The sequence below is a fragment of the Triturus cristatus genome, chromosome 5_1 (genome assembly GCF_964204655.1).
Source record: "Triturus cristatus chromosome 5_1, aTriCri1.1, whole genome shotgun sequence".
In the NCBI taxonomy this organism is placed as follows: Eukaryota; Metazoa; Chordata; class Amphibia; order Caudata; family Salamandridae; genus Triturus; species Triturus cristatus.
Window position 1 is genome coordinate 417869534 of NC_140587.1, and position 23188 is coordinate 417892721.

Consider the following 23188-nt stretch of genomic DNA (forward strand, 5'->3'; position numbering starts at 1 on the left):
CTTTATAAAACATTTCAACTTCATTCTGTGATTTCCTTTCTGTACCTCCTGTCTTATGATTAGCTGGGGTGCAAGCTCTCCTTGCCATTGACATGGAGGTCCTACTGTTAAGCGCCCGTACATCTGGGGAGAGGTTCTGAGGTGTTTGAGGCGTTGCAGCGAAAGCTGTGTATTAGGAAAAATCTGACATGTTGGTGAGCCTCCCATTTGCAAGTAAGCGACTGACGGGCTTGGAGGCTGAGTCTCACGCCCTCGTCTTGGGATGAGTAGTCTCGTCTGGATAGTCCACGATCCCCTCTTTTCTGTGTCGTTAACTAGACTTCGAGGTAAACAACGACCGCTTGATCAGCTGACCGCACCACCCCCTACTGCTGTCTGGTTGTAGAGGCACCGCCTCCGTGAAGCGGAGGAATCTCCCTTTGCAGTTTTATGTAACTTCAAACACGACTCTAAGGTATTTGGAGCGCTTTACATGAGCAGCGGTTACACTCCACAAAGAGACACATTTTATGGGATTCGGCTCTAGGGGGCCTCGCCCGCCCCTGCTTTATTATGTGTTTGAGGACGTGAGGAACACTAGGGATATGAAAACGTCATGACAGATGCCCCTCCCACTCAACGCACCCCTAACGTTGTCATCACTACGATTGTTCACCTCGATTTCAAGGTTAAGAGGCAGAGGTTAAGGTCTTACACTGTTCTTGCCCCCATATTCGTACAATGCCCGCAGACTGGCTTTTGAAATTGATAGAATCAAATACGTAAATAAGGAGGATTTTGTCACACCTCCTTGGAGTCTCACTTAGACTTGTCACTGCTTTCATTAGCCACAGCAGCCAACATTCCCCTGTGAAGGGGACATGAATGATTGACTGCATTTTGTTGCTGGCACCATTGAGATTACAGGACTGCTCTTCATGAGCGGGGCGTAGATGTTGTGGCACTCTATGAGCATTGGCGAGACCAGTCAATTTAGGTCTTGCTTACGGCCACATTTTAGCTGTTTTGTCGAAAACCTGTTGTGAACACTACTATTAAGTAGAGTGGGCTTTGGGTCCGCCTATTGGTTAGCATTGGCTTGCTTTCTTGTCGCATTTGCTTTCATATTACTTGGTCTTTCTTTACTTCTTATGTTCGTTCCTCCCCTAGAACAAAACTTCTTTACTATACTTTTGATTGGATGGCGTGTATTCTGCAGCTCTGCACCAGATAACTGCTTTTTTTTGTTTTGCTTTCAGAGCTCCATGCGACTTAATGTTTTTGATGGACTTCTAGCTTCAGATTCCTCATCTTTTAAAAAGTCCCCAGGCATACGACTTGATCATGGAACTTTTCTGGAGAATCTTGGCATGTTGCCAGGAGTTTCGTTGCAGCTCTGCACTGATGCAGTTCAGCTCTGGAAATGATGTGGCACCTATATATGCGCCGCCATTGTGCATTTACCCAGACATGTGCAAGGGATGTGACACTACCCTAAAACATCAGCATTTAAGCCCTGTAGGGATTGTCACAAATGTGTGATAGATCCCCACCAGGTATGCCTGTGATTTCTGATGGATACATCTGCCAGTGGATTCCTCACCTTGTGAATTTCCCCTGCACCAGCATTCCACTGAACTTTTTTTCCCCAGCTCTCTATGCCGACGTGGACGACGTCATAATGCATCGGCTCCGCTCGCGACTCCGTATGACGTCACCGGAGCCATAAGAGAGCCACGTCGGCGTGATGACGTCAATTCCCTTTTTTCCACGCCGTCGACGCGCAATGGTTTTTCCAGTACTCTCCTGCTACTTTGTAGTTGTTAGGTGTTACTGTTGTCGAAAATCTGTAATGTCTTCGACGAGGAAGTCGGGTTTTAAGCCCTGTAGGGAATGTGGGGGCCACATGTCTATAACTGACCCCCATTATGATTGTTTGTGGTGCCTTTTGTCTGACCACGACGTCGAAGATTGTTCAAGCTGCAGAAGGATGAATCCGAAGGAAAGGAAGGCGAAGCTGTTTATGGCCAAGGTCGGAAAGGAGAAGAGAGGTAGAAAGAAGTCGTCGAGGCCGGAGTCGTCGACTTGGAGATCATCGAAGTCGAAGAAACATCATAAAAAAAGGAAAGATGCTTCTCGGCGCCGGTCTTCAAAGAACAGGAGGTAGAGATCGGCTTCGCCTCGACTACGCCGAAGTAAGGGATTGTCACCTTCTCCTTCGAAGTCTCCGGAGTGTTCTCCTTCGCCGAAGCGGGCTCCAGCGCGGTCACCGGCGCAGTCCTCGGCGCAGTCACCGGCGCCTTCTCCAACGTAGTCTCCTGTTCCAGTGGAGTCGCCTGTTTCTGATGGTGAGCAGGAACAAAGTAGGGAGCCTTCTCCAAGGCCGGAGGATTCTTCGGCTCCGGCGGAGGACACTCTGGCGCTGTTGCCAGATACTCCGCAGAAGGATACAGGTCCGGTTCCTTATCCTCAGTTCCCGGCTCCAGGTACTGATTCTTCGCATTTTTTAAATGCCATGTATGGAATCTTCAATGGGGCTGCCTTCCCATCCGGTGCACCGACTGGTCCCGTGGGTCCTATGGCGTATACTTTGGGGGTGCCGCAGCATTACGCTCAGGCCCCGTTTATGCCCTGTCTGCCGATGGCGCCTTCGTGGCAGTTTCCGGCGACGTCTGGGGATCCATCACGACTTCGGCTGGATCGTCCTGCTTCGGAGCCTTCCTCGACGCCGTTGCCGACTCCCTCGGCGCCGCATCCGGCGCCGCCGACTCCAACACCTCTGGCTCCACCGACGCCGCGTACGACGTCGACGGCTCCACGGATTCATTCAAGAAGGGAGGCCCAAAGGGTCTTGGATGAAGAAAGGTATAGAGTGGAGGTAGAGGAAGGTGAAGTGGACCCGTCCTCTGAGTTTGAGGGGATACAGGAGGCTAGTGGCCTGGATAAGACCCCTGAGTGGGAGCATACTTCAGCTAGATCCTCTCCACCACAGGAATTGGCTCCTTACCATGTGGTTATTAAAAAGGCCGCAGAACTGTTAGATTTGCAGTTACCCTCTGCGGAATATAAGTCTAACCTGCTGACGGAGGTGCTGCGCTCACCTACTTCAACTTCAGAGCCTTTACTGCCTTTTAATGAGGCCATTTTGGAGCCTGTTTTGGAGGTATGGCAAAAACCACTTTCTTCTCCGGCGGTTTCCAGGCAGGTGGCGAGGAGATACAGGGTGGCACCTGGGAATCCGGATTTTCTTTCTACACACCCGTCTCCAGAGAGCCTGGTTGTGCAGGCATCCTGCTCGAAGCATGCTTCGGGGGCGTTCCCTCGGTCTCCTGCAGACAGGGAGTCCAAAAAGGTTGACCAGGCGGCTAAGAAGACTTTCTCTTCGGGTAGTATGGCACTAAAGTCTACCAATGCCACGTGCTTGCTGGGTCGTTATGTGCATGCCTTAATGGACTCAATGAAGTCTTTAGCCCCTAAGCTGCCTGAGGGTGATAAGGCGTCCTTCATGGAGGTAGTTGCAGACACACAGGCTGCTGCTAGACAGGTGATCCAATCAGGGCTCGATACAGCAGATTCGGTGGCGAGGATAATGGGCTCTTCAATAGCCACAAGAAGGCAGGCATGGCTTCGTTCTTCTGGCTTCTCCGTGGATGTTCAGGCCACATTAGTGGATTTGCCGTTTGATGGACAGAAGTTATTTGGAGAGAAAGCTGACTCCGCCCTACAAAGATTTAAAGACAGCAGGGTAACGGCTAAGTCTTTGGGTCTGCAAGCTCCTGCTAAGGGATCTGGTTTTAAAAAGTTTAGAGGTTTCGGAAGATCTTCCTTTCGCTCCTTCCGACAGCCTCAGCAGCAGAAGCAGAATCCCCTCTATAGGTCCTATAGGGGGAGACAAAGGGGTCGGAGAGGTTCTGGACGCAACCCCTCTTCTTCTTCCTCCTCCTCTGCTCCCAATGAGGCTTCAGGGAAGCAGCCCTAGATCCCCCATCCCGGATCATGTAAGACCTGCAGGGGGTCGGGTGTCCTACTTTCTGCGAGGTTGGAAATCTGTTACGACAGACCTTTTGGGTTTTGAACCTCGTGGAGACTGGGTACGCCCTTCCCTTTCGGGAGTTTCCTCCCCCTTACCCTCCTTGCCAAGGTTACTGCTCAGAGGACCATCTGCTTCTTCTGCAGAAGGAGGTTTTAGCTTTGCTTCAAAAGGGTGCGATAGAGGTGGTTCCGGAGCAGGAAAGGGGTCAGGGATGCTACGCCCGATATTTCCTGATTCCCAAAAAGGACGGCAGATTGCGTCTGATACTGGACCTCAGAATCTTGAACTTTTACCTGAAACAGGAGAAATTCAAGATGCTGACCCTTGCGCAGGTTCTTCAAGCGTTGCAGCAAGGAGACTGGATGGTGTCGCTAGACTTGCCGGACGCGTACTTCCATGTCCCAATCCTGATGTCGCACAGGAAGTATCTCCGTTTTACGGTTGGGTCGCAACATTACCAGTTTGCGGTCCTCCCGTTTGGTCTTACTACCGCACCTCGAGTCTTCACGAAGGTGATGGCAGTGATGGCTGCTCATCTCAGGAGGTCGGGGATTCCAGTTTTCCCCTACCTGGATGACTGGCTTCTGAAGGCAGAGTCCCCAGAGATGGTGCAGCGTCATCTGCAGGTAACATCTCAGCTGTTATTCGACTTGGGTTTTTCGATAAATGTGCCCAAATCTCACCTGGTGCCCTCTCAACGCAACCTGTTTATAGGGGCAGTACTGGACACTACTGTGTGTCGAGCATTTCCTCCTCAAAGAATTCTCGACATACAGGAGATGGTCCCTTTATTCCACAATGGAGCTGTTGTTCCAGTTCTGAAGGTCCTTCGCCTGCTCGGTCTGTTCGCTTCCTGCATCCTGTTGGTCAACCATGCACGCTGGCACATGAGGGCGCTCCAGTGGTGTCTCCGCAAGCAGTGGTATCAGCACAACGGAGATCTCAGTGAGTCGATCAGGACCTCCAGAGAAGCTGCAGCGGATCTATCTTGGTGGAGCGTGGAGGGCAACCTGTCTCAAGGAAAACCCTTTCACCTACCTCAATCGGTGGCCACAGTGATTTCGGATGCCTCCACCCTGGGGTGGGGGCTCATCTGGGGGATCTGGAGATCAAGGGTCTTTGGTCTCCAGAGGAAAGGCTGCTTCATATCAACCTTCTGGAATTGCAGGCAATTCGTTTGGCGCTCAAGGCCTTCCTCCCTTCCCTTCGCGGTCCGTCTGTTCAAGTCCTGACGGACAACACTACCGCGATGTGGTATGTCAACAATCAGGGAGGAGTGGGGTCTCTTTGTCTATGCAGGGAGGCCCTACGTCTGTGGACCTGGGCTCAGGTCCATCGGATTTGTCTGATGGCAAATCATCTGGCCGGGGTGCTGAACGTACGTGCGGACAGTCTCAGTCGGCAGTTCTCCGCCGACCACGAGTGGAGGCTCCATCCGGAGGTGGTTCGTCATGTCTTTCGGACGTGGGGAACACCTCGGGTGGACATATTTGCCACCCGCGAGAACGCGCACTGCCCGTCATTCTGCAGTCTCCAGTTTCCGCTGCAGGGGGCGTTGGGGGACGCGTTTCAGTTGAGTTGGGGCTCGCGACTCCTTTACGCGTTTCCTCCCATACCCTTGATTCCTCGGGTTCTGAGGAAGATTCGCCAAGACCGGGCCCAAGTTATATTGATCGCCCCGGATTGGCCAGGAAGGGCGTGGTACACAGATCTTCTCCACCTCTCCTTGTGCCCTCTGCTCCGTCTCCCTCTGAGGGCAGACCTCCTCTCGCAGTCGGAGGGGCAGGTTCTACACCCCCACCTCCAGAGCTTACACCTTCATGCCTGGAGATTGAACGGGGCAACCTGAGTTCATTCTCTCTCCCGCCTGATGTGGTGGATGTTATTTTATCAGCCAGGCGACACTCCACCAAGTCCATTTACTCCTACAGGTGGTCTAAATTTGTTAAATGGTGTGGAGAGAGATCCATTGACCCTTTAAAAGCTCATCTTTCTGATGTGCTCCAGTTTGCTCTTTCCTTGGCTCAGCAGGGCTGTGCTGTGGCCACGGTCAAGGGCTATCTGGTCTGTATCTATATGTACGTCTTGTGTGAGGGTGTGATGCAGTGAGCTCTCATAAGGCAGCTAAAGCTGTATGTAGTCAAACTTTGCTTCAATCCCAGCAAAACAAAATTAAATTGTCAGGTCGTAAAAAAATTTGAACTCGCTGGGGTCAGATACATGAGAGCCTGAGGACTGCTAATTTTAATAATGGTATACTATAATCTGAATCAAATTGGCAAACTCACAGGACAGAGAGAACTTCTAAACATCCTCTGGTTAATTGTCCTTGCAATTTTTAATTTCCTTTTATAATGTTTTTACTTGATTTGTAAAGATTTTATTTAATCATGCACAAATAAATACTTACTTACTTACTTATGTAGTCAAGACCTAAAAACATAGTTACTCAATGAAACTTGAGGGTATGCTAAGTCAGTGCACTGTCAAAATTTCTTAAAGGAGTAGTGTAATTTTTTGCCAATGTTGGATCTTTCGTAGATTAACATGCTTGAATCATCTCTGTCATAGAGCTTGGAAGTCTCACTGTAAACATAGAGCACAGTAACATGTTAAACAAATGCAGAAAGCTTTCACATAGACACGGAAGTAGCCAATTCATCCATCATATCATTTTAAAAACATCGGAAGTTCAGCCAATCAGCACACATTCTACACCTTACCCTATCCAGTTCATCATGTTCCGATTTCTACCACAGATCATGTGTGAAGGACGCCCATTGAGCTCTACTCAATCAGTCCCAGATAAGTGGGCTATTTCTGCTTCTTTCTGTATTTTTGGGATAATATCCATCACTGTTAAGATTTGCTATAATTAAATCATTTAACTAAGTTCTTTTTAGACCACAAGGAACCTGTGGCACGAAAATACTTCATTTCGGAGATCACAATGATTGTATATATTGTTTATATCCTGACCACAAGGCTGTGGACTGCAAGATATGTCATACTTTTTCCACAAAAACCCTAAAAGATCAAGAGGGTAGACTTTTTAATTAGTTCCAAAAATAAAGACCAGGAAAGACTCTCACCTCTCCAGAGGAATTTGAGGGTGCGTCAAAATCCTCTGGTAAAGCTAAAAAAAAAGTTAATTCTCACTACGAGTGCTCTTTAAAATGATAATCGAAACATCTCCAGAATCTCCAAGAAAATCATGCAAAAAATCTGTTGATGTGATTCCTGATGAACTTGTGCAGACTGGAAGCACCTCCTCAAAGTCAGTCCACAAGTCATCATCTGTGCCATCCACTCCAAGAAATATCATTGAAGAGGCAATTTCAAAGTCAATGGCATCACCATCATCAACAAGACCAGCGTTGGCATTTCCATCGACAAAAAGAGACCTGAATTCTGTTGAGTGGTCTTGACCAGTGAGAAATCCCAGTGTTGACGAGGTTACGGTCGACGGAAATGATACCACCAATGACCACGCCGTCACCAGTAACAGCTTTGATGGCACCACAACTATGACAATGTCCAAGATGATACTATCGACAATGGTCCTGCTGTCGAAATTAACTTTGAAAAAAAACCAAAATCTTGTCGAAATGTCGCCACCCCAGACGGCAGTTAACATCGTTAAAAATCTGGGAGTGAAAATGGATGATATGTTATCAATAAACACAAGTTCAGACTGTGACTGGTACTTGTTTTGGTTTGTTAAAAATGGTTAGGAAATTTCTCTATCTACTGCCAATAGCGCATAGAAAGCTAGTTGTGCAGGCCCTCATTACTTCTAGATTGAACTATGTTAACGTCCTGTATCTTGGCCTCCCGGGGGGCTTACTAAACAGGCTCCAGATTGTGCAGAACTCAGCGGCCAGAGCAGTCCTGAAGTTAGGAGCCAGAGAACGGAGTTCTCACCATTTGAAGAAATTACACTGGCTCCCGGTCGGGTGCAGAATTCTCTTCAAAGCCCTAACCCTTACCTTTAAAGCTTTGCATGGGCCAGTGGCACATTACTTGCGTAAAAGAATTCTCTATTACATCCCGCGTAGAGCGCTTAGATCAGCCCATCAATATCTGATCTCGGCGCCGAGGTTCTGTAGAGCCCGCTGTGGAGGACGGTCTTTCCAGGTGCAAGTAACCCGCGCCTGGAATACCATGCCTCTCCCCCTGAGACAGACAACTAACCACCTGGAGTTTAGAAAGCAGTTTAAAACTTGGATGTTTCATCAGTTACTATAACGGCTCGCCTCAGTCAAATGTCTGGTTTCATAGTCTTTGCTTTGTCTCTACTGTCATAGCGCCGGGACACTCTGTCGAGTAGCTGTGCACTCTATAAATCCTTGATTAACATAACCTAACATAATAAACCATATTTGGTGAGAAGGACTGAAATTCAGGAAAAAAATCCTGCCACAGTAGCGGCGGCAATTCCTAGAACAGACAAAAAAATATATAAAGTTCCTGAAAATACTCCGACTTGTTTCCTTGGTCAATCCAGTGTAGACTCAGTAGTATTACAGGTGGCCCTGTGATTATCAAGAAATCAAACCTATCTGAAAGAGACCTGTTGGTGATAGATTCCTTACCTTAGAATATCCCCAGGCGTCAGACTGGATTCGGAAAGTTTTTTTTGTAGCAGTACCCCTGCGCGTCAATACGTGGCGTCGTGCGGCTCCGCGTCTGTCACTGGCGTCGTAAGCGCCGAGATGACATCACGGAGACTACTTAGGCGCCACTCATGCGCGCTGACGTCAGTTCTTTCTTTTTCCGCGCCAGCAAGTGCAGATCCAGATAGATCACGTTCCTTAGTCACTTTTTGACAACTCTTTTGAGACTTTGTCTTCTTTTTTCTCCTGGTGCACGTAGGGATGCCTGGCTTAAAGTCTTGTGGGGCCTGCCGTCGCAACATGTTGGTGGCGGACCCCCATGATGTTTGCCTCTACTGCCTGGAGACCGAACACGACTTCCGGTCCTGCAGGGACTGTCGAGCCATGGCCCAGAAGGCCTTGAGGGAGCGGCGCCGGAAGCTGCTGGAGGTCTGGCACTCGTCCCAACGCCGCTCCAGGTCCAGGGACCGTTCACGGGACCGCTCGTAGTCGTCGCTCCTCGGGCTCCAAGTCTTCGCCCTCGGATTCCGGTAAGCGACGACATAAAAAGAATTCAAAGAAGTGTATTCTCTCTCCGACGTCCCCCCTTTGGTCCTTAGATGCGGACGAGGGGGACAGGGGTTCTGCCCCTGTGGCTCCCTTGGAGCCTGGCAGTCCCGCGGCCTACCCGCCTTACCCGGGTGCATTGGCAACTCCCGAACAGGTGCAAGAGTTTCATGCCACCATGGACCGCCTTTTTAGGCCTCGGGCTCCCGCCGGTGCGACTTCGGGCCCGCTGTCCTGTGTCCAGATTCTGTTGGCCCGTCGGTGCCGCCGGCGGATCCAGCATCGGCGTCACAGGATCCTACGCCGTTTGCACCGGCCCCGGCGCCACCAGGTCCGGCGCTGCTGGCTCCTGCCCCAGCGCCGCCCTTGGCTCCGCCTCCGGCATAGTGGGTGCTGTTCGTTCTACCCTTGACCAGGTTCCAGGACCATTTAGTTCCTATCTGGGATCTGCATCGGGAGACGGCCCGGCCCCGGCCAGCGCCTTTCACGGCGCCGTTTCCGACGCCGTATGTCCCTTCTCCGGCTCTTCCGCCGCGACCGGTTCCTTCTACAACGGAGGTGGAGGATGACTGGGAGGGGTCCGAGGACCCTCGTGCCCATCAATGTGACTCTGAGCAGGACTGGGAGGACGATCTGGAGGCCGCCGGCGACCTCAATATCTCTTCTGACCCGGGGTTTGCCTCTCCCCACCTACGATGGAGGAGGGCACTTCCTACACGATGGTGCTCCGTCGGGCTGCTGAGGTCCTGAACCTCTATCTTCCTACGGTGACCCTCAAAACTAACCTCACCGAGGTGCTCCAGACGGCGTCTACTTCGTCAGAGCCACTGCTTCCCTTCAATGACTCCCTCACCGACGTCCTGTTTGGCACTTGTTCGCAACTGGCCACGGGGGCCCCTGTGGATAAGAATGTCACCAGGCGTCACCGCCCGGCGCCTGCTGACCCCGCATTTCTGACCACTCATCCCACGCCTGAGAGTCTGGTCATCCAGGTCTCGACGTCGCAGAGTGCTTTTCCTACGGCTCCGCCGGATAAGGACTCTAAGAAGTTGGAACAGTTCGGTAAGTGGTTGTTCTCTTCGGCCAGTTTGCCGCCTGCTTATTGGGCCGCTATTCCCACGCGGTGTGGGATACCGTTGCTCAGGTGTTGCCTCAGTGTCCTGAGGAGGTCCAGGCTGTACTTTCCCAGGCGGTTGCTGAGGGTAAGGATGCGGCTAAGTTCACCATTTGGTGTTGTTTGGACATCGCTGACTCGTTGGGCACGGCGATTTCTACGACTGTGGTGCTGCATCGCCACGCCTGGTTGCGATCTACTGGTTTCTCGCCCGATGTCCAGAGCTCGCTCATGGATATGCCCTTTGATGGCACTCGCCTGTTTGGCGATAAGGCCGACAGTGCTCTGGAGCGTTTTAAGGACTCACAGACCACGGCCAAGTCCTTGGGTCTTTCCACGAAGACCCCGGGCACTCCTGATTTTCGTTCCTTTCGTGGCCAAGGCAGGGGCACCCAGGCACGTACCTTCAGCAAGTCTGTGCAGAACCAGCCTCAGCACGGCCGCGGCTTCCGCAGGGGCAGGTCTGGGAATCGGCGTGGGGGTAGAGTCAACCTCCATCCCGCTGCTTCTACCTTCCTAATCCGAGCTTTGTGGAGCACCCCACGCCGGTGGGTGGCAGGATCTGCCACCACCTCCCCCACTGGCATGATATCACGTCGGACAAGTGGGTGTTGCAGATCATCCACAGAGGTTACTCTCTTCCCTTTCAGTCCTCCCCTCCGGCCGTGCCACCTCGGTGCCACCGCATGTCGGGGGATCACTTGGTACTTCTCCAGCAGGAAGTCATGGCCCTCTTGGCCAAGGGGGCCATCGAATACGTTCCTGGGCCGGAAGTAGGGAGTGGTTGTTATTCCCACTACTTTCTGGTCCCCAAGAAGGACAAAGGGGGCCTGCGCCCCATCTTGGACCTCCGGAACGTCAATCGCTTCCTCCGGAAGGAGAAGTTCAAAATGCTGACTCTGGCTCAGGTCCTGGCTGCCCTAGAACCTGCAGACTGGATGGTAGCGTTGGACTTGCAGGATGCATATTTTCACATCCCCGTCCTGCCAGCCCACCGGCGTTCTCTGCAGTTCACGGTAGGCCAGGTGCATTTTCAGTTTGCCGTGCTCCCCTTCGGCCTTACCAGCGCCCCTCGGGTGTTCACGAAGGTGATGGCGGTGGTCGCAGCTCACCTGCGCAGGTCGGGGGTGTCAGTCTTCCCTTACCTAGACGGCTGGTTGTTGAAGGCGGGCTCGCCCCAGGCAGTCGTCAACCACCTTCAGACTACTGCCGACCTCCTGCATTTGCTGCGGTTCTCCATCAACGTGCCGAAGTCGCACCGGAGTCCCTCTCAGAAGCTCCCGTTCATCGGAGCGGTTCTGGATTCAACGCTGTTTCGGGTTTATCCTCCCGAGCAGCGAGTCCGGGATATTCAGGCTATGATTCCGATCTTTCAGCCTCTGTCCCGGGTTTGTCAGGATGACCCTCCGGCTTCTGGGCCTGATGGCCTCCTGCATCCTGCTGGTGACACATGCCAGATGGCATATGCGGGCTCTGCAGTGGGACCTGAAGCTCACGTGGGCAGCTTTCGATCTTCCTCCTGAAGTGTGTGATGTCATTCTGGCAGCCAGGCGTCCCTCCACTAAAATGGTATATGCCTGCAGGTGGAACAAGTTTGTGGCATGGTGCACAGCAAAGGCTGTGGATCCCTTTTCTGCCCCTCTTTCTGAAGTTCTTATGTTCCTTCTTTCTTTGGCCCAGCAGGTCTCTGCTCTGGGCACTATCAAAGGTTATCTTTCGACCATCTCCGCCGTTTTGAGGCTTCCAGATCAGCCTTCACTCTTTAAGTCGCCGGTTGTTAAACGTTTTATTAAAGGCATTACGCGCACGTTTCCTCCCGTGCCGTTCCTCATGCCTCAATGGGACTTGAATCTCGTTTTGACCTATCTGATGTGCGCTCCTTTCGAGCCCCTTCATACCTGTCCTTTGCGTCTTCTTACTCTTAAGAGGGCTTTCCTGGTTGCGGTCACCTCTGCCAGAAGAGTGAGTGAGCTCCAGGCTCTTTTTTCCAAACTTCCTTTTCTTTCTGTTCATCCAGACAAGGTGGTGTTAAGGACCCATTCTTCTTTTTTGCCAAAGGTGGTCACGCCCTTCCACATCAGGCAGACCATCACTTTGCCTACCTTCTTTCCGCCTCTGCATACTTCGAGGGAGGAAGAGAGGCTCCACCTCTAAAGTGTACACAGCAGTTCCGGGTGGACGACCATCTTTGTTGGCTACATGGGCACCAAAAAAGGTCTGGCTGTGCACAAACGGATCATCTCTCAGTGGGTCATTCTGTGAATCAAAGCATGTTACTCCTTGGCTAAGGAGGAGCCTCCTGTGGGGCTGGGTGCCCATTCTACCAGGGCAACTGCAGCCACTACTGCCTTGGGACGTGGCGTCCCCTTGCAGGACATTTGTCAGGCAGCTACATGGGCCTCCCTGCACAAATTTTCCAAGCATTGCTGCCTTGACAGTCCGGTCCAGAGAGACGGCTTCTATGGCCGTTCTGTTCTCCGTGACTTTCTGGTGTAATCTATTCGCAGACCCACCACCGGGATTGGTATTGCTGGGGTATCTATTCTAAGGTAAGTAATCTATCACTAATGTGTCTCTTTCAGATGCACAAGTTACTACTTGTGTAACGATATATCTGTAAGAGACATTAGTTGGTGATAGATTCCTTACCGTCCCACCCATCCTCCCCGTTCTGCGAACTGATTCTAGGGTTAAGGTCATTCCCTTTTCATGGCCCTAGTTTCCTGGCACCAGTGGTCCGTTTCTTGCATGGCTTTGCATTCCTGGCGCAGAAAGTCGTGTACAGAACTGACGTCAGCGCGCATGGGTGGCGCCTAAGTAGTCTCCGTGATGTCATCTCGGCGCTTACGACGCCAGTGATGTACGCGGAGCCGCACGACGCCGCCTACTGACACGCAGGGGTACTGCTACAAATAACTTTCCGTATCCAGTCTGACGCCTGGGGATATTCTAAGGTAAGGAATCTATCACTAACTAATGTCTCTTACAGATACATTGTTATACAAGTAGTAAACTTGTGCTTCTATGCACTGCGACACCCGACAGAGAGGGCAACAATATTGGCGAATAATTTTGGTGACCGCATCAACACCAATCAAGTCATCCAATACAGTGGTAATTCTTGCATGATGTAATCATCGGATACTTAGCCAAATCCTGACCAGGAGGCCGAAGCAAAAGAATTACTTGTTCAAGGGGCGCAGACATCTGCAGTTTTCAACACAGCAATGAACATTGAATCAACAGGTTTCAGAAAGGTAGCATGTGCAACTCTTTTACGCAGGCAAACTTGGTTACAGTTCACCTCTTTCGGGCCTGTGGTACAAAGTAGAATCATAGACATGTCATCTGGTGTAGAATCTCTCTTTGGGTGACATGTAGCAGAAGCTCTTCAGTCAATTAAATCGGACATAGACAGCCCAAGACCTCTAGGTGTCCTACAACAAAAATATCCTCACCTTTTTCAGGGACACTGTTGAAGGGTACATTTTCTTTTAGAGAAGGTTATCAATTTTATAGTTCCCAATCGGTCCAACAGACTTACAACCATGGTTATATGCAACACTATAGACCACCCCACCAGCGTCTTACTATAAGAAGGCCCCCTGAAGAAAATCTACAAATCAGTCACGAGGCAATAAAAAAAATAAGACGTCATTGACAATCACAATGAATTCAGGAGAGGAAAAAATTGCATCTTGTTACAGCCACCTTCCATCGGCCTCCCAGACTACCGCATTCACCGTTAGCTTCAATATTAGATGCAGTGGGCGATCCTTCTCACACATCGCAGACAAAGCCTGAAATGACCTTCGCAATACCTGAGAATCAACCCCCCCCCCGCCCCACCATGGACTTCCAAAAGAAGCACAAGACCTGGCTCTTCCAGAAAAAACAGACATACTTCTATCCACTCACCTTACTCGGGCCCTCATCCTACTCAGCGCTTGGATACCCTCGGGGGTGATTTACCACACTTTACTAATCTACATTAAGCAATGGACTGATACAACTTTTAATTTCTGGGTCTTGAACCTTATACGATTTGGTTACACACTGGAATACATTCAGAAACTACTACCTACCAGACACCCATCAACTTCTTCATCGGTTACAAGCCAAGATTTGCATTATGTTAAAAAATGGAACAGGTCCCCAAATTCCAGCAAAGCTTAGGCGTGTATGGAGGCGAATTTTGAATCTACAAATTCTAAACTAGTTTCTCAAGAAACAAACTTTTTGCATAGTGACTTTCTCCAACTGCTACAACAAGGGGATTATAGGACTTCAAGACGACTGGACAAAGGAAATTGCCCAAAGGCTTCAAAAGCATCAACCAGCGTCTGACTGCAGCTCTCTGACAAATGATGCCTTACTGTAAACAAGAAATCATCTTTAATTCTTGCAGAAGAATTGTATTTTTTAGGGACAATACTAGATACTATGGAGCAGAAGGCCTTTATATTAAGAGAGAAAGCAACACTTAACTATGTTGGCCAGGAAATTACAAACATCAGTTACAGTCTGACTTCCAGTTGATCCCACATTGTCACCTTCACAAGAGGGCCTTTCAAGAGGAACTCTGTAAACAGCGACTACAAATAAAGGGATGAACAGACACCCTCATAAGAGTGACAAGCCGAATGACGGATTCCTTGCCATGGTGGACACAACACAAAAATACTAATGTGGGATTGTCTTTTCTCCAAGAGAACATTCAGTTTAATACAACAGACTTCTTCCTATAGGGTTATGGTGCACACTTGCTGGAACTAGCAGTCAGCGCTAACTGGTCCCCAAAGAAGTGCAACTAGATATCAATATCCAGGAATTGAGAGCCACAGCACTGGGCCTACATTGGTTTCTCTCAGGATAAAAAACACTTGTCTGTATTGATCTGAATTGACAATACTACAAGCATGCACTACATCAAAAAGCAGGGAGGAACATGTTCTCGCCTTCTTTCCAAGGAAGCGCTAAATATATGGGAGCGGACCATACAAAATCGTATTCAAATAAAAGGTGCACATGTACCAGGCGTTACGAATTCCTGAGCCGACAACTTCAGCAGAACACCGAAGCAGTGTCATAAATGCAGTTGAATCAAATGTATCTCAATCACATCTTCTTTCTCTTGGGCAATCCAAATCTGAATTTACTCTCGACCAATCCAAACTGGAAGTGTGGGTTTTGTGCCAGCAGGTACATTTTGTGATTAGTTGGTCAGGAATATATGGATACGCTTTTTCTCCGCGTTCCGATGATTACAAGGGTCTTGACAAATATTAGGAGAGAGCTATATTGCCTCATTTTGAAAATCCCATAGTAGCCGAGACAGAACTGGTTCACAGAGCTACCTCTCTCAGAAAACCGAGATTGCTTTGAAACTATCACTGGATCTGACATGATGCAGCAGCCAGATCCTACATCCAGACCCACGCTCTCTAAGCCTGTCAGCTTGGCTCCTGAATTGAATTAACTCTACCATATAGATATTCCAGTGGACTGTAGAGAAACCCTATTTAATTCCAGAGGAACTCCAACAAACAAACCTTATGGAGCAAAAGGATGTGTTTCTGCTACTGATTTGTCAACCATAGTTTACACCCAAAGTCCTCCTTACCCCAACAAATATTACCATACCTATTACATTTAGCATGATCTGGATTAAGTCACGCATCATAGTCCATCTAGATACTCAATTCAACGAACCATCATTTTGTTCTAATAGAATAGTTAACAAATCCCTTAAAGGTCTCCTTAGAATAGTCCGCCAATAAAACCTCATCTTAACCCATGGCAATTAAATATAGTTCTATCCCAGTTAATCAGGAGTTTTCATGGCAATTCACAAAAGAGCATTAAGAGTTAGCGAAATTCAAGCCTTTACAATCCGAGAAACTTTTCTTCAATTTAGGAATAATAGTCCTTCTGCGAATGAATCTACGCTTTATACCTCAACTGATTTCCACCTGAACGAACCTGTAGAATTAAAACCTACTTTCAGAATCCAAGCAACACCACAGAAAGAGCCGTTCTTATCTTGGATGTCAAGAGAGGTTTAAAGTTTTATATTAACAGAACTAAATCTTTCTGACAAACTGATCAAATCTCCAAGGAACTATTAAAGCATATTCGGCAACAAGTGTGTCTACTTCCACAGTCTTAATTGCCAGTAGCTGACATCTGCAGCGCAGCTACCTGGAAAACAGACACATTTTTACACAACTTCATTGTCTGGATTCAACACTTAACAGAGTTGCGGCGGTGGAGCAGTCAGTGCTACGACATGTATTTCAATAAGATGAGCCTATTTTCTCACTGATTATTTACCACTGTCTGCTAAATTTACACTGTGAATCTACTGCTTGCTACTCTGATTCGAACATCAGATCTATAAAAGATCCAATATTGAATAATGAAAAAGTTACTTATCTGTAACTGTAATTCTCTAGTACTTGTATCTTTCATAGTCACATTCAGGGTCATTCATGTTTCATGAAGGTAAAAAAGGAAGGGAAGGTAAAGAGTGTGCTATGTGCTGACTGGCTGAATTTCGGATCTCTAAAATGATGTGAATAGGGTACTTGTGTTACTATGTCAAAGCTTTCTGCCTGTGTTTAACATCGTACTGCTGTTTACCGTTGGACTCCCAGCTCAATGACTGGGATAATTCAAGCATGTAACTCTATGAACGATACCAACACTGGAGAACTACAGTTGGAGGTAAGTAGCTTTTTCTTTGACTGATCATAGCCTGTCTTTGTGTTTGTTGTTGTTGTTGTTTAAGCTTTATTTCGACAGCTCATGTCATAAACATGCCTCCCACACCGTTTACAGTGTGGGGGTATGATTCCTACATGTTTGAAAACAAACCTGATGGGCTTTGTCACAGCCAGTTTAGAGATGGTCATCACGTATTGTTGCATGACCCCTCCATATGTTATATGGCTGACTCACCTATAACTCGGGAGAATGGATTCTGGAGGTTATAGGGGGCCGGCTCATGTAGGGGCTCCCTCTCACTTAGAACCGAGCACCCTGCCTTCAGGATTGAAAGGCCTACTGTAGGGGTGACTTATAGGTTTTAAGTGTAGTGACCTCAGATATAGGGAACCTATATCTGTCGTAAGTGGTGCTAGCACCAGCTTACACAGGCTGCAGTGGAAGACCTGTAGTTAGTTTGAGAGGTCTCCCATGGGTGGCATAATACATGCTTCAGCCCATGCAGGACTCCTGGTGTACCTATACCCTGGGTACCTCCGTACCATATACTAGGGACTTATAAGGGTACACCAGTATCCAATCTGGGAAGTACCGAAGTACTTACCATAACCAGTTTAAGGAAGAAAGCACATACTGGGGCCTGATTAGCAGGATCCCAGTCAAACTAGTCAAAAACAGCATAACACCTGCCAAAAAGTGGGGTAACCATGAAAGCAGATCCTACTTTCCTACACCATCACTCAGTGAAGTTAGCAAATCCCTGAAGTGGGCTAACTCACTTCCCCATGCTGGATACTGTAGTGGGCATAAGAAAAATGTGACTGACACAACAGACCAAGGGAAGAAGAGGACTGGCTTAGATTCCCCCTATACGTAAGTATGTAATAGATGGGATAAAGTAGCCCCTATCTTACATTTATAAGGATATTGAAATCTATAAGGAGTTCCATGATACCGATTGGTTTTATAAGGTCATGGCACACAGATTTGGCTTTAAATAACTTTAAAATGTATGGGGAAGGGGGCCTATATAATACCCCATTTATTACTACGTTTACTTTTTCTCAGAAACCAATGTACTTGGGAAAAGCCTTTTCAAATAGGAGTATAAAAAGAAATATATTGGTTACAGTAGAAACCATGAAAACAATACCTTTTATTTTTTACATCAATCAATCTTGTATCTTGACAAATATCCATAAAATAGTTTCAGATCACATGAAAAATTAAATAGCAATCATTATAGGGAGAAAACAGTGTTTCTTTCAAAATGTGTAACAGAGGCCCTTCTCCACTTTATTGGCACAGCTTTGAAGAATTGCTGCTGTGTGAGCCATGCAGCATCTGCTGTAAACGCAGGTCTGAGTGATGCCTTGTTTATAATAATGAGCACATCTTTGAAAGGCTCTTCTTAAGGTCAGCTATGTCGGAGATGGTTTTCGGTCTCTCCGCTTCTTCAGGGGATATGTTGAAATAGACCCTATAGCTTGTGTTTTTTAAGCTGCAAACAAGGTCTGCTTTTATGGCCTGCTGTTTTCTCCACGACGTGAAAGCAAAAGGAGTAGAGCCTGTATGACCCTAGAGAGCCTAGGCTACACCACTAGAAAACTAAGGATAAGGCTCTTGCAGGATAAATCAATACAATTCAAATATGAAGGCAACTTATTGCTCATCACCTCAATCGTGCAAAAAGAAAACCTGTGGGATTAATTCAAGGCGATTTGAATTCTCCATGTACAAGTAAGCATGGACGCATTCTGTCCTGCAGTAAAGAAAATCACTGCTGCTTCCATTTAGAGGTTTCACATGGTGGTTTTTTATGCAACCAACTTTCACCCCTATAGCATTCTCAGCTTGGTGCGATGCTTGGGTGACATTCGTTCTGCAAAGTCCTGAAGAGGCCATAAAGCAACCGGCCGTAACGCGTCTACCTACATCTTCCAGGATCAATGACCAATAAGAATAGAAAACACAGAATTTAAAATGTTTAGATAGACCAATAATATAGTCAGTTTTATGCAATATTATAGTTGTTTACTGACAACACAAAGAAAGAGGGTAGAGGCTATAAGAATCCGCACCCAACAGATGACGAGTGTCTTTAGGTCCACACGATAGCGCAAAGAACCAAGGAGTACTTCACTCTATACTCCTTATTTAGGAACAAGTCCTACTTTACATCAAATCCACAAGGGTTTAGCACTATATAATGTACATTTGTTTGTCAAAGTTCAAGATTCACACAAAAAAATGAATTATCCCAAGTCTTCATTTCTTGAAAAAAATTATTTTCTTCTTTATTTTTCTTTAAAATGTTTTCTTTATTTTCAAGAGGTCAAGAGATCATAGCCAACGCGTTTCGTCTCGCATCGAGACTTCTTCAGGGCTATTCAAAATACAATACAAAAAATATATTACAAAACCAAATTTTAACATCCTTCACATACAAAAACAAATACAACACATTTAAGATCACAAATAATACATGTTTCTAGTGCGAGGGTCATAATTTGATAGTTACACTTTGAATCATAAGTTATCTTAAGCATCATCTAATGTGTCACCAGAAACAGAAAAAGATAAAAAATATATATGGTTGATGGCATACCTTGACAGTAAAATATTGCGTGATCTCATCAAATCTTAAGTGCTTCAAGTTTTCTAGATTTCTCCAATATTCCAGAACCTCTATGTGGTACACAGTGTCTAAAATTATCAATATATACAATAGGATAAAAGACTCTTATCTAATATTTATGTACATATTAGAGACACAAGCAACCATCAACCATTTGCATCTATTTAAATATATTGTCATGTCAATAAAACGTTATATATTATCTTGATTTCAAAGGACATTAATCTAGGAGAGCCTATAACAGAATAATAGTCAAGAAGGAAATTGATATTCATTCGTTGTCTCTATAGGAAAAAGCAGAAAACCCAAGAGACCTTAATCAAAGAAAGGTTCTACGATCAAATTACACATCTGCGCATCTTTGATTCAACTTTATATATAGTTAATGCGCTAATTTGTAAGGCATTGATTATGGTCATCTATACATATAACTGCTCTTGACTGAAATGTGATTCCTTTTAAAAAAAATAATGTTTGGTCCATGGCACTTAGTGATGTTCCTAAACATAAATATGAAGGTGAATATTTGCATACAATAAGATTAACGGATGCATAGAGATATTCTTGCAAGCATTTAATCAGCGTTCAGTGTATATTTTATATTGTTTTTTTAATATATGGCTATGCTCCTTATGAAATGAGCATTTTTTATTACTCTTGAAAATCTCTTGCACTTGTACAGCACTAATATACTGAGTGGGTAAATAATTTCACCATGGGATAACATTCTCATTATAAACATTTTTTTAAAGAACCTTTCTTTGATTAAGGTCTCTTGGGTTTTCTGCTTTTTCCTATAGAGACAACGAATGAATATCAATTTCCTTCTTGACTATTATTCTGTTATATGCTCTCCTAGATTAATGTCCTTTGAAATCAAGATAATATATAACGTTTTATTGACATGACAATATATTTAAATAGATGCAAATGGTTGATGGTTGCTTGTGTCTCTAATATGTACATAAATATTAGATAAGAGTCTTTTATCCTATTGTATATATTGATCATTTTAGACACTGTGTACCACATAGAGGTTCTGGAATATTGGAGAAATCTAGAAAACTTGAAGCACTTAAGATTTGATGAGATCACGCAATATTTTACTGTCAAGGTATGCCATTAACCATATATATTTTTTATCTTTTTCTGTTTCTGGTGACACATTAGATGATGCTTAAGATAACTTATGATTCAAAGTGTAACTATCAAATTATGACCCTCGCACTAGAAACATGTATTATTTGTGATCTTAAATGTGTTGTATTTGTTTTTGTATGTGAAGGATGTTAAAATTTGGTTTTGTAATATATTTTTTGTATTGTATTTTGAATAGCCCTGAAGAAGTCTCGATGTGAGACGAAACGCGTTGGCTATGATCTCTTGACCTCTTGAAAATAAAGAAAACATTTTAAAGAAAAATAAAGAAGATTATAGTTGTTTACTGTATTAGCATGCCGTACATTATAGTGATATTGCAAGTCACCCAGGAGTTCTATAACCATATAGAGGAACAAGACCAAGGTGAATTGCACTATCCTTATGTACACCAGGGGGTACTTTATACCATATAATATATGGTCACTCCATCAACTTTCCCACAAGCCACTTAAAACTTTGGTGCGTATAGCTCTTTCTTATGAAACACGGAGTATGATTGGAAACATGAAGAATAAAAATAAAAGCTCTTGTGCAAAATGAAACCCAGCAAAAACTTGTTAGTTATTTGTCGAAAACAGATCTTACAAACAGCTCGATAGAAATCCGTTTTAAAAAAAGAAAAGCTGCACGAGCTTGGAATGTGTAGAAACGTGCAGAAAGATTCTAGCTTTTCTCTATTTAAGGAGTTCAAAAAGATAAACCTAAAACAATAGAGCAGAAGAAAGAAAAGCAACATAGCGTTTTCGTTGCTTTAAACAGCTGTACAGTTATGCTCCTCAGCCTGATATGACTTTCAACTTGGCCACTGGCTCTTGCAACTGAGATTGTGATGTCAGAACTCGACTGTAATTACTTTGAATAGTTGAGTTCTGACGTCTTTTCTTCATAATTGGCCACTGGATACATCACCAGTCGCTGATCATAAAGAATTTAGAGAATGGCGATTATACAGGGATTACAGAATTCCATGTAGTATACAGTTTTACAAGCAGCTTCTGACTTCATACTTATAGGTGCGCTCTGACATTAGAACATAACTGTAATAAGGAAACAAACCTGTTCTTTCGGATTATACTCAATTACAGCATCCTTGATATTAAAGATATTATTTTAGAAACATCAAAACTTAGTGCCAGACCTAAAAATAAAAGTAAAAAAAATATATAAATTGCCTGTTTAAGCACGTTTTCTTAATTTAAACCCATTTTCATTTTTTAAAAACGCATGTACATTTATATATAGCAACTATGTGTTTAGGGAATTCTACAAGTGTGCAGAGAGATTCTAACTTTTAACAGAGAGAAAGCGACAAAGAAAAGACCCTTGATGGAGAAAAATTATTAAAGCTCAATGAGCGCAATGCGATGGTAATTTATTGAACATTAGGATATTGCTACTATTGCAAACTAAACTGAGATCTTTTAGACAGCAAAGCATTATATGCCACCTCTATTGGTTTTAAACTTTAAAAAGAAATTTAAATTGGCCTAATCGGCTATCTGTTTTTGCTCGAATCAGATTTCTCATTTTAATTGTTTTCATGTTAAGAGGATCAGGTACTATCTACTGATATGCACACATTAAAAACTGTCGGAGGCTTCCGTACTTCAAACAGATAATTGACTTTAATATTTTATGGAAGATTTCTGTGGTGCGTGACTAGGATTACAAGTATGAAACATTTCATTTCCAACTCTTCAGTGACAATATAAACAACATATCGCTGGTCTAAAAATATTTTTTCTCTTTTGCAGTGTATGGAAAGTAAGCCGAGACTGGCGAGAAATTGTTTTACAAGATAAACACGCAAATAGAAATAGGAAATTATACATGAAAGAACTGAAAGCAGAAACTGAGGTAACACTAGGAATATATCTTGTCTTTTTCCAAAAATATGAACTTTTTTCAAATTAATATCAGTTATAAATTTTTCCACAGCAAATGTATCTTTCCCACATTAACTAGATGTCTTTCGTTTTGGAGTATATCATTTTGAAATAGAACTATCACTTCTGGGAAAATGTATCCCGTCCCTGCATTTTTTTTTTTTAATGTCCATTACTGCACTCCTTTGGTTCTAGTTCTTATTCTGTCTGTTTGCTCCGTCTCCAACTGCTAGAATCTGAATTTTGTTGTGCAGCATATTGGGCTACATTTTTCAAGCACTCAAAATCAGGAAGACTGTGATCTTTCATTGATTAATATGTTTATTCACTTTGTATTGTGGATGGAATCTGAAAATACCATTGTGAATAGCTTGAGATTACACACTATTGTTTTTTTTGTTGTAGTCAAAATCATTTTTATTATGTTTTACAAAGAAGACAACCATGGACTCGCTCCTGAGCACATTTCTCATACCAAGAGTTACAGAT

The 23188-nt window shown here is 45.4% G+C and overlaps 1 protein-coding gene across 6 annotated transcripts in view; it reads left to right on the forward strand.

The window, feature by feature from the left end:
• The window catches only part of FBXO43 (F-box protein 43), a 450652-nt gene that overhangs the window by 312192 nt on the left and 115272 nt on the right, over positions 1-23188 (forward strand). For all 6 annotated transcript variants that reach the window (XM_085604080.1, XM_085604081.1, XM_085604086.1 and 3 more), the window contains exon 3: positions 22568-22670. In XM_085604080.1, the coding sequence (XP_085460206.1) occupies positions 22568-22670 (103 nt within the window). The remainder of the gene's footprint in view (positions 1-22567; positions 22671-23188) is intronic.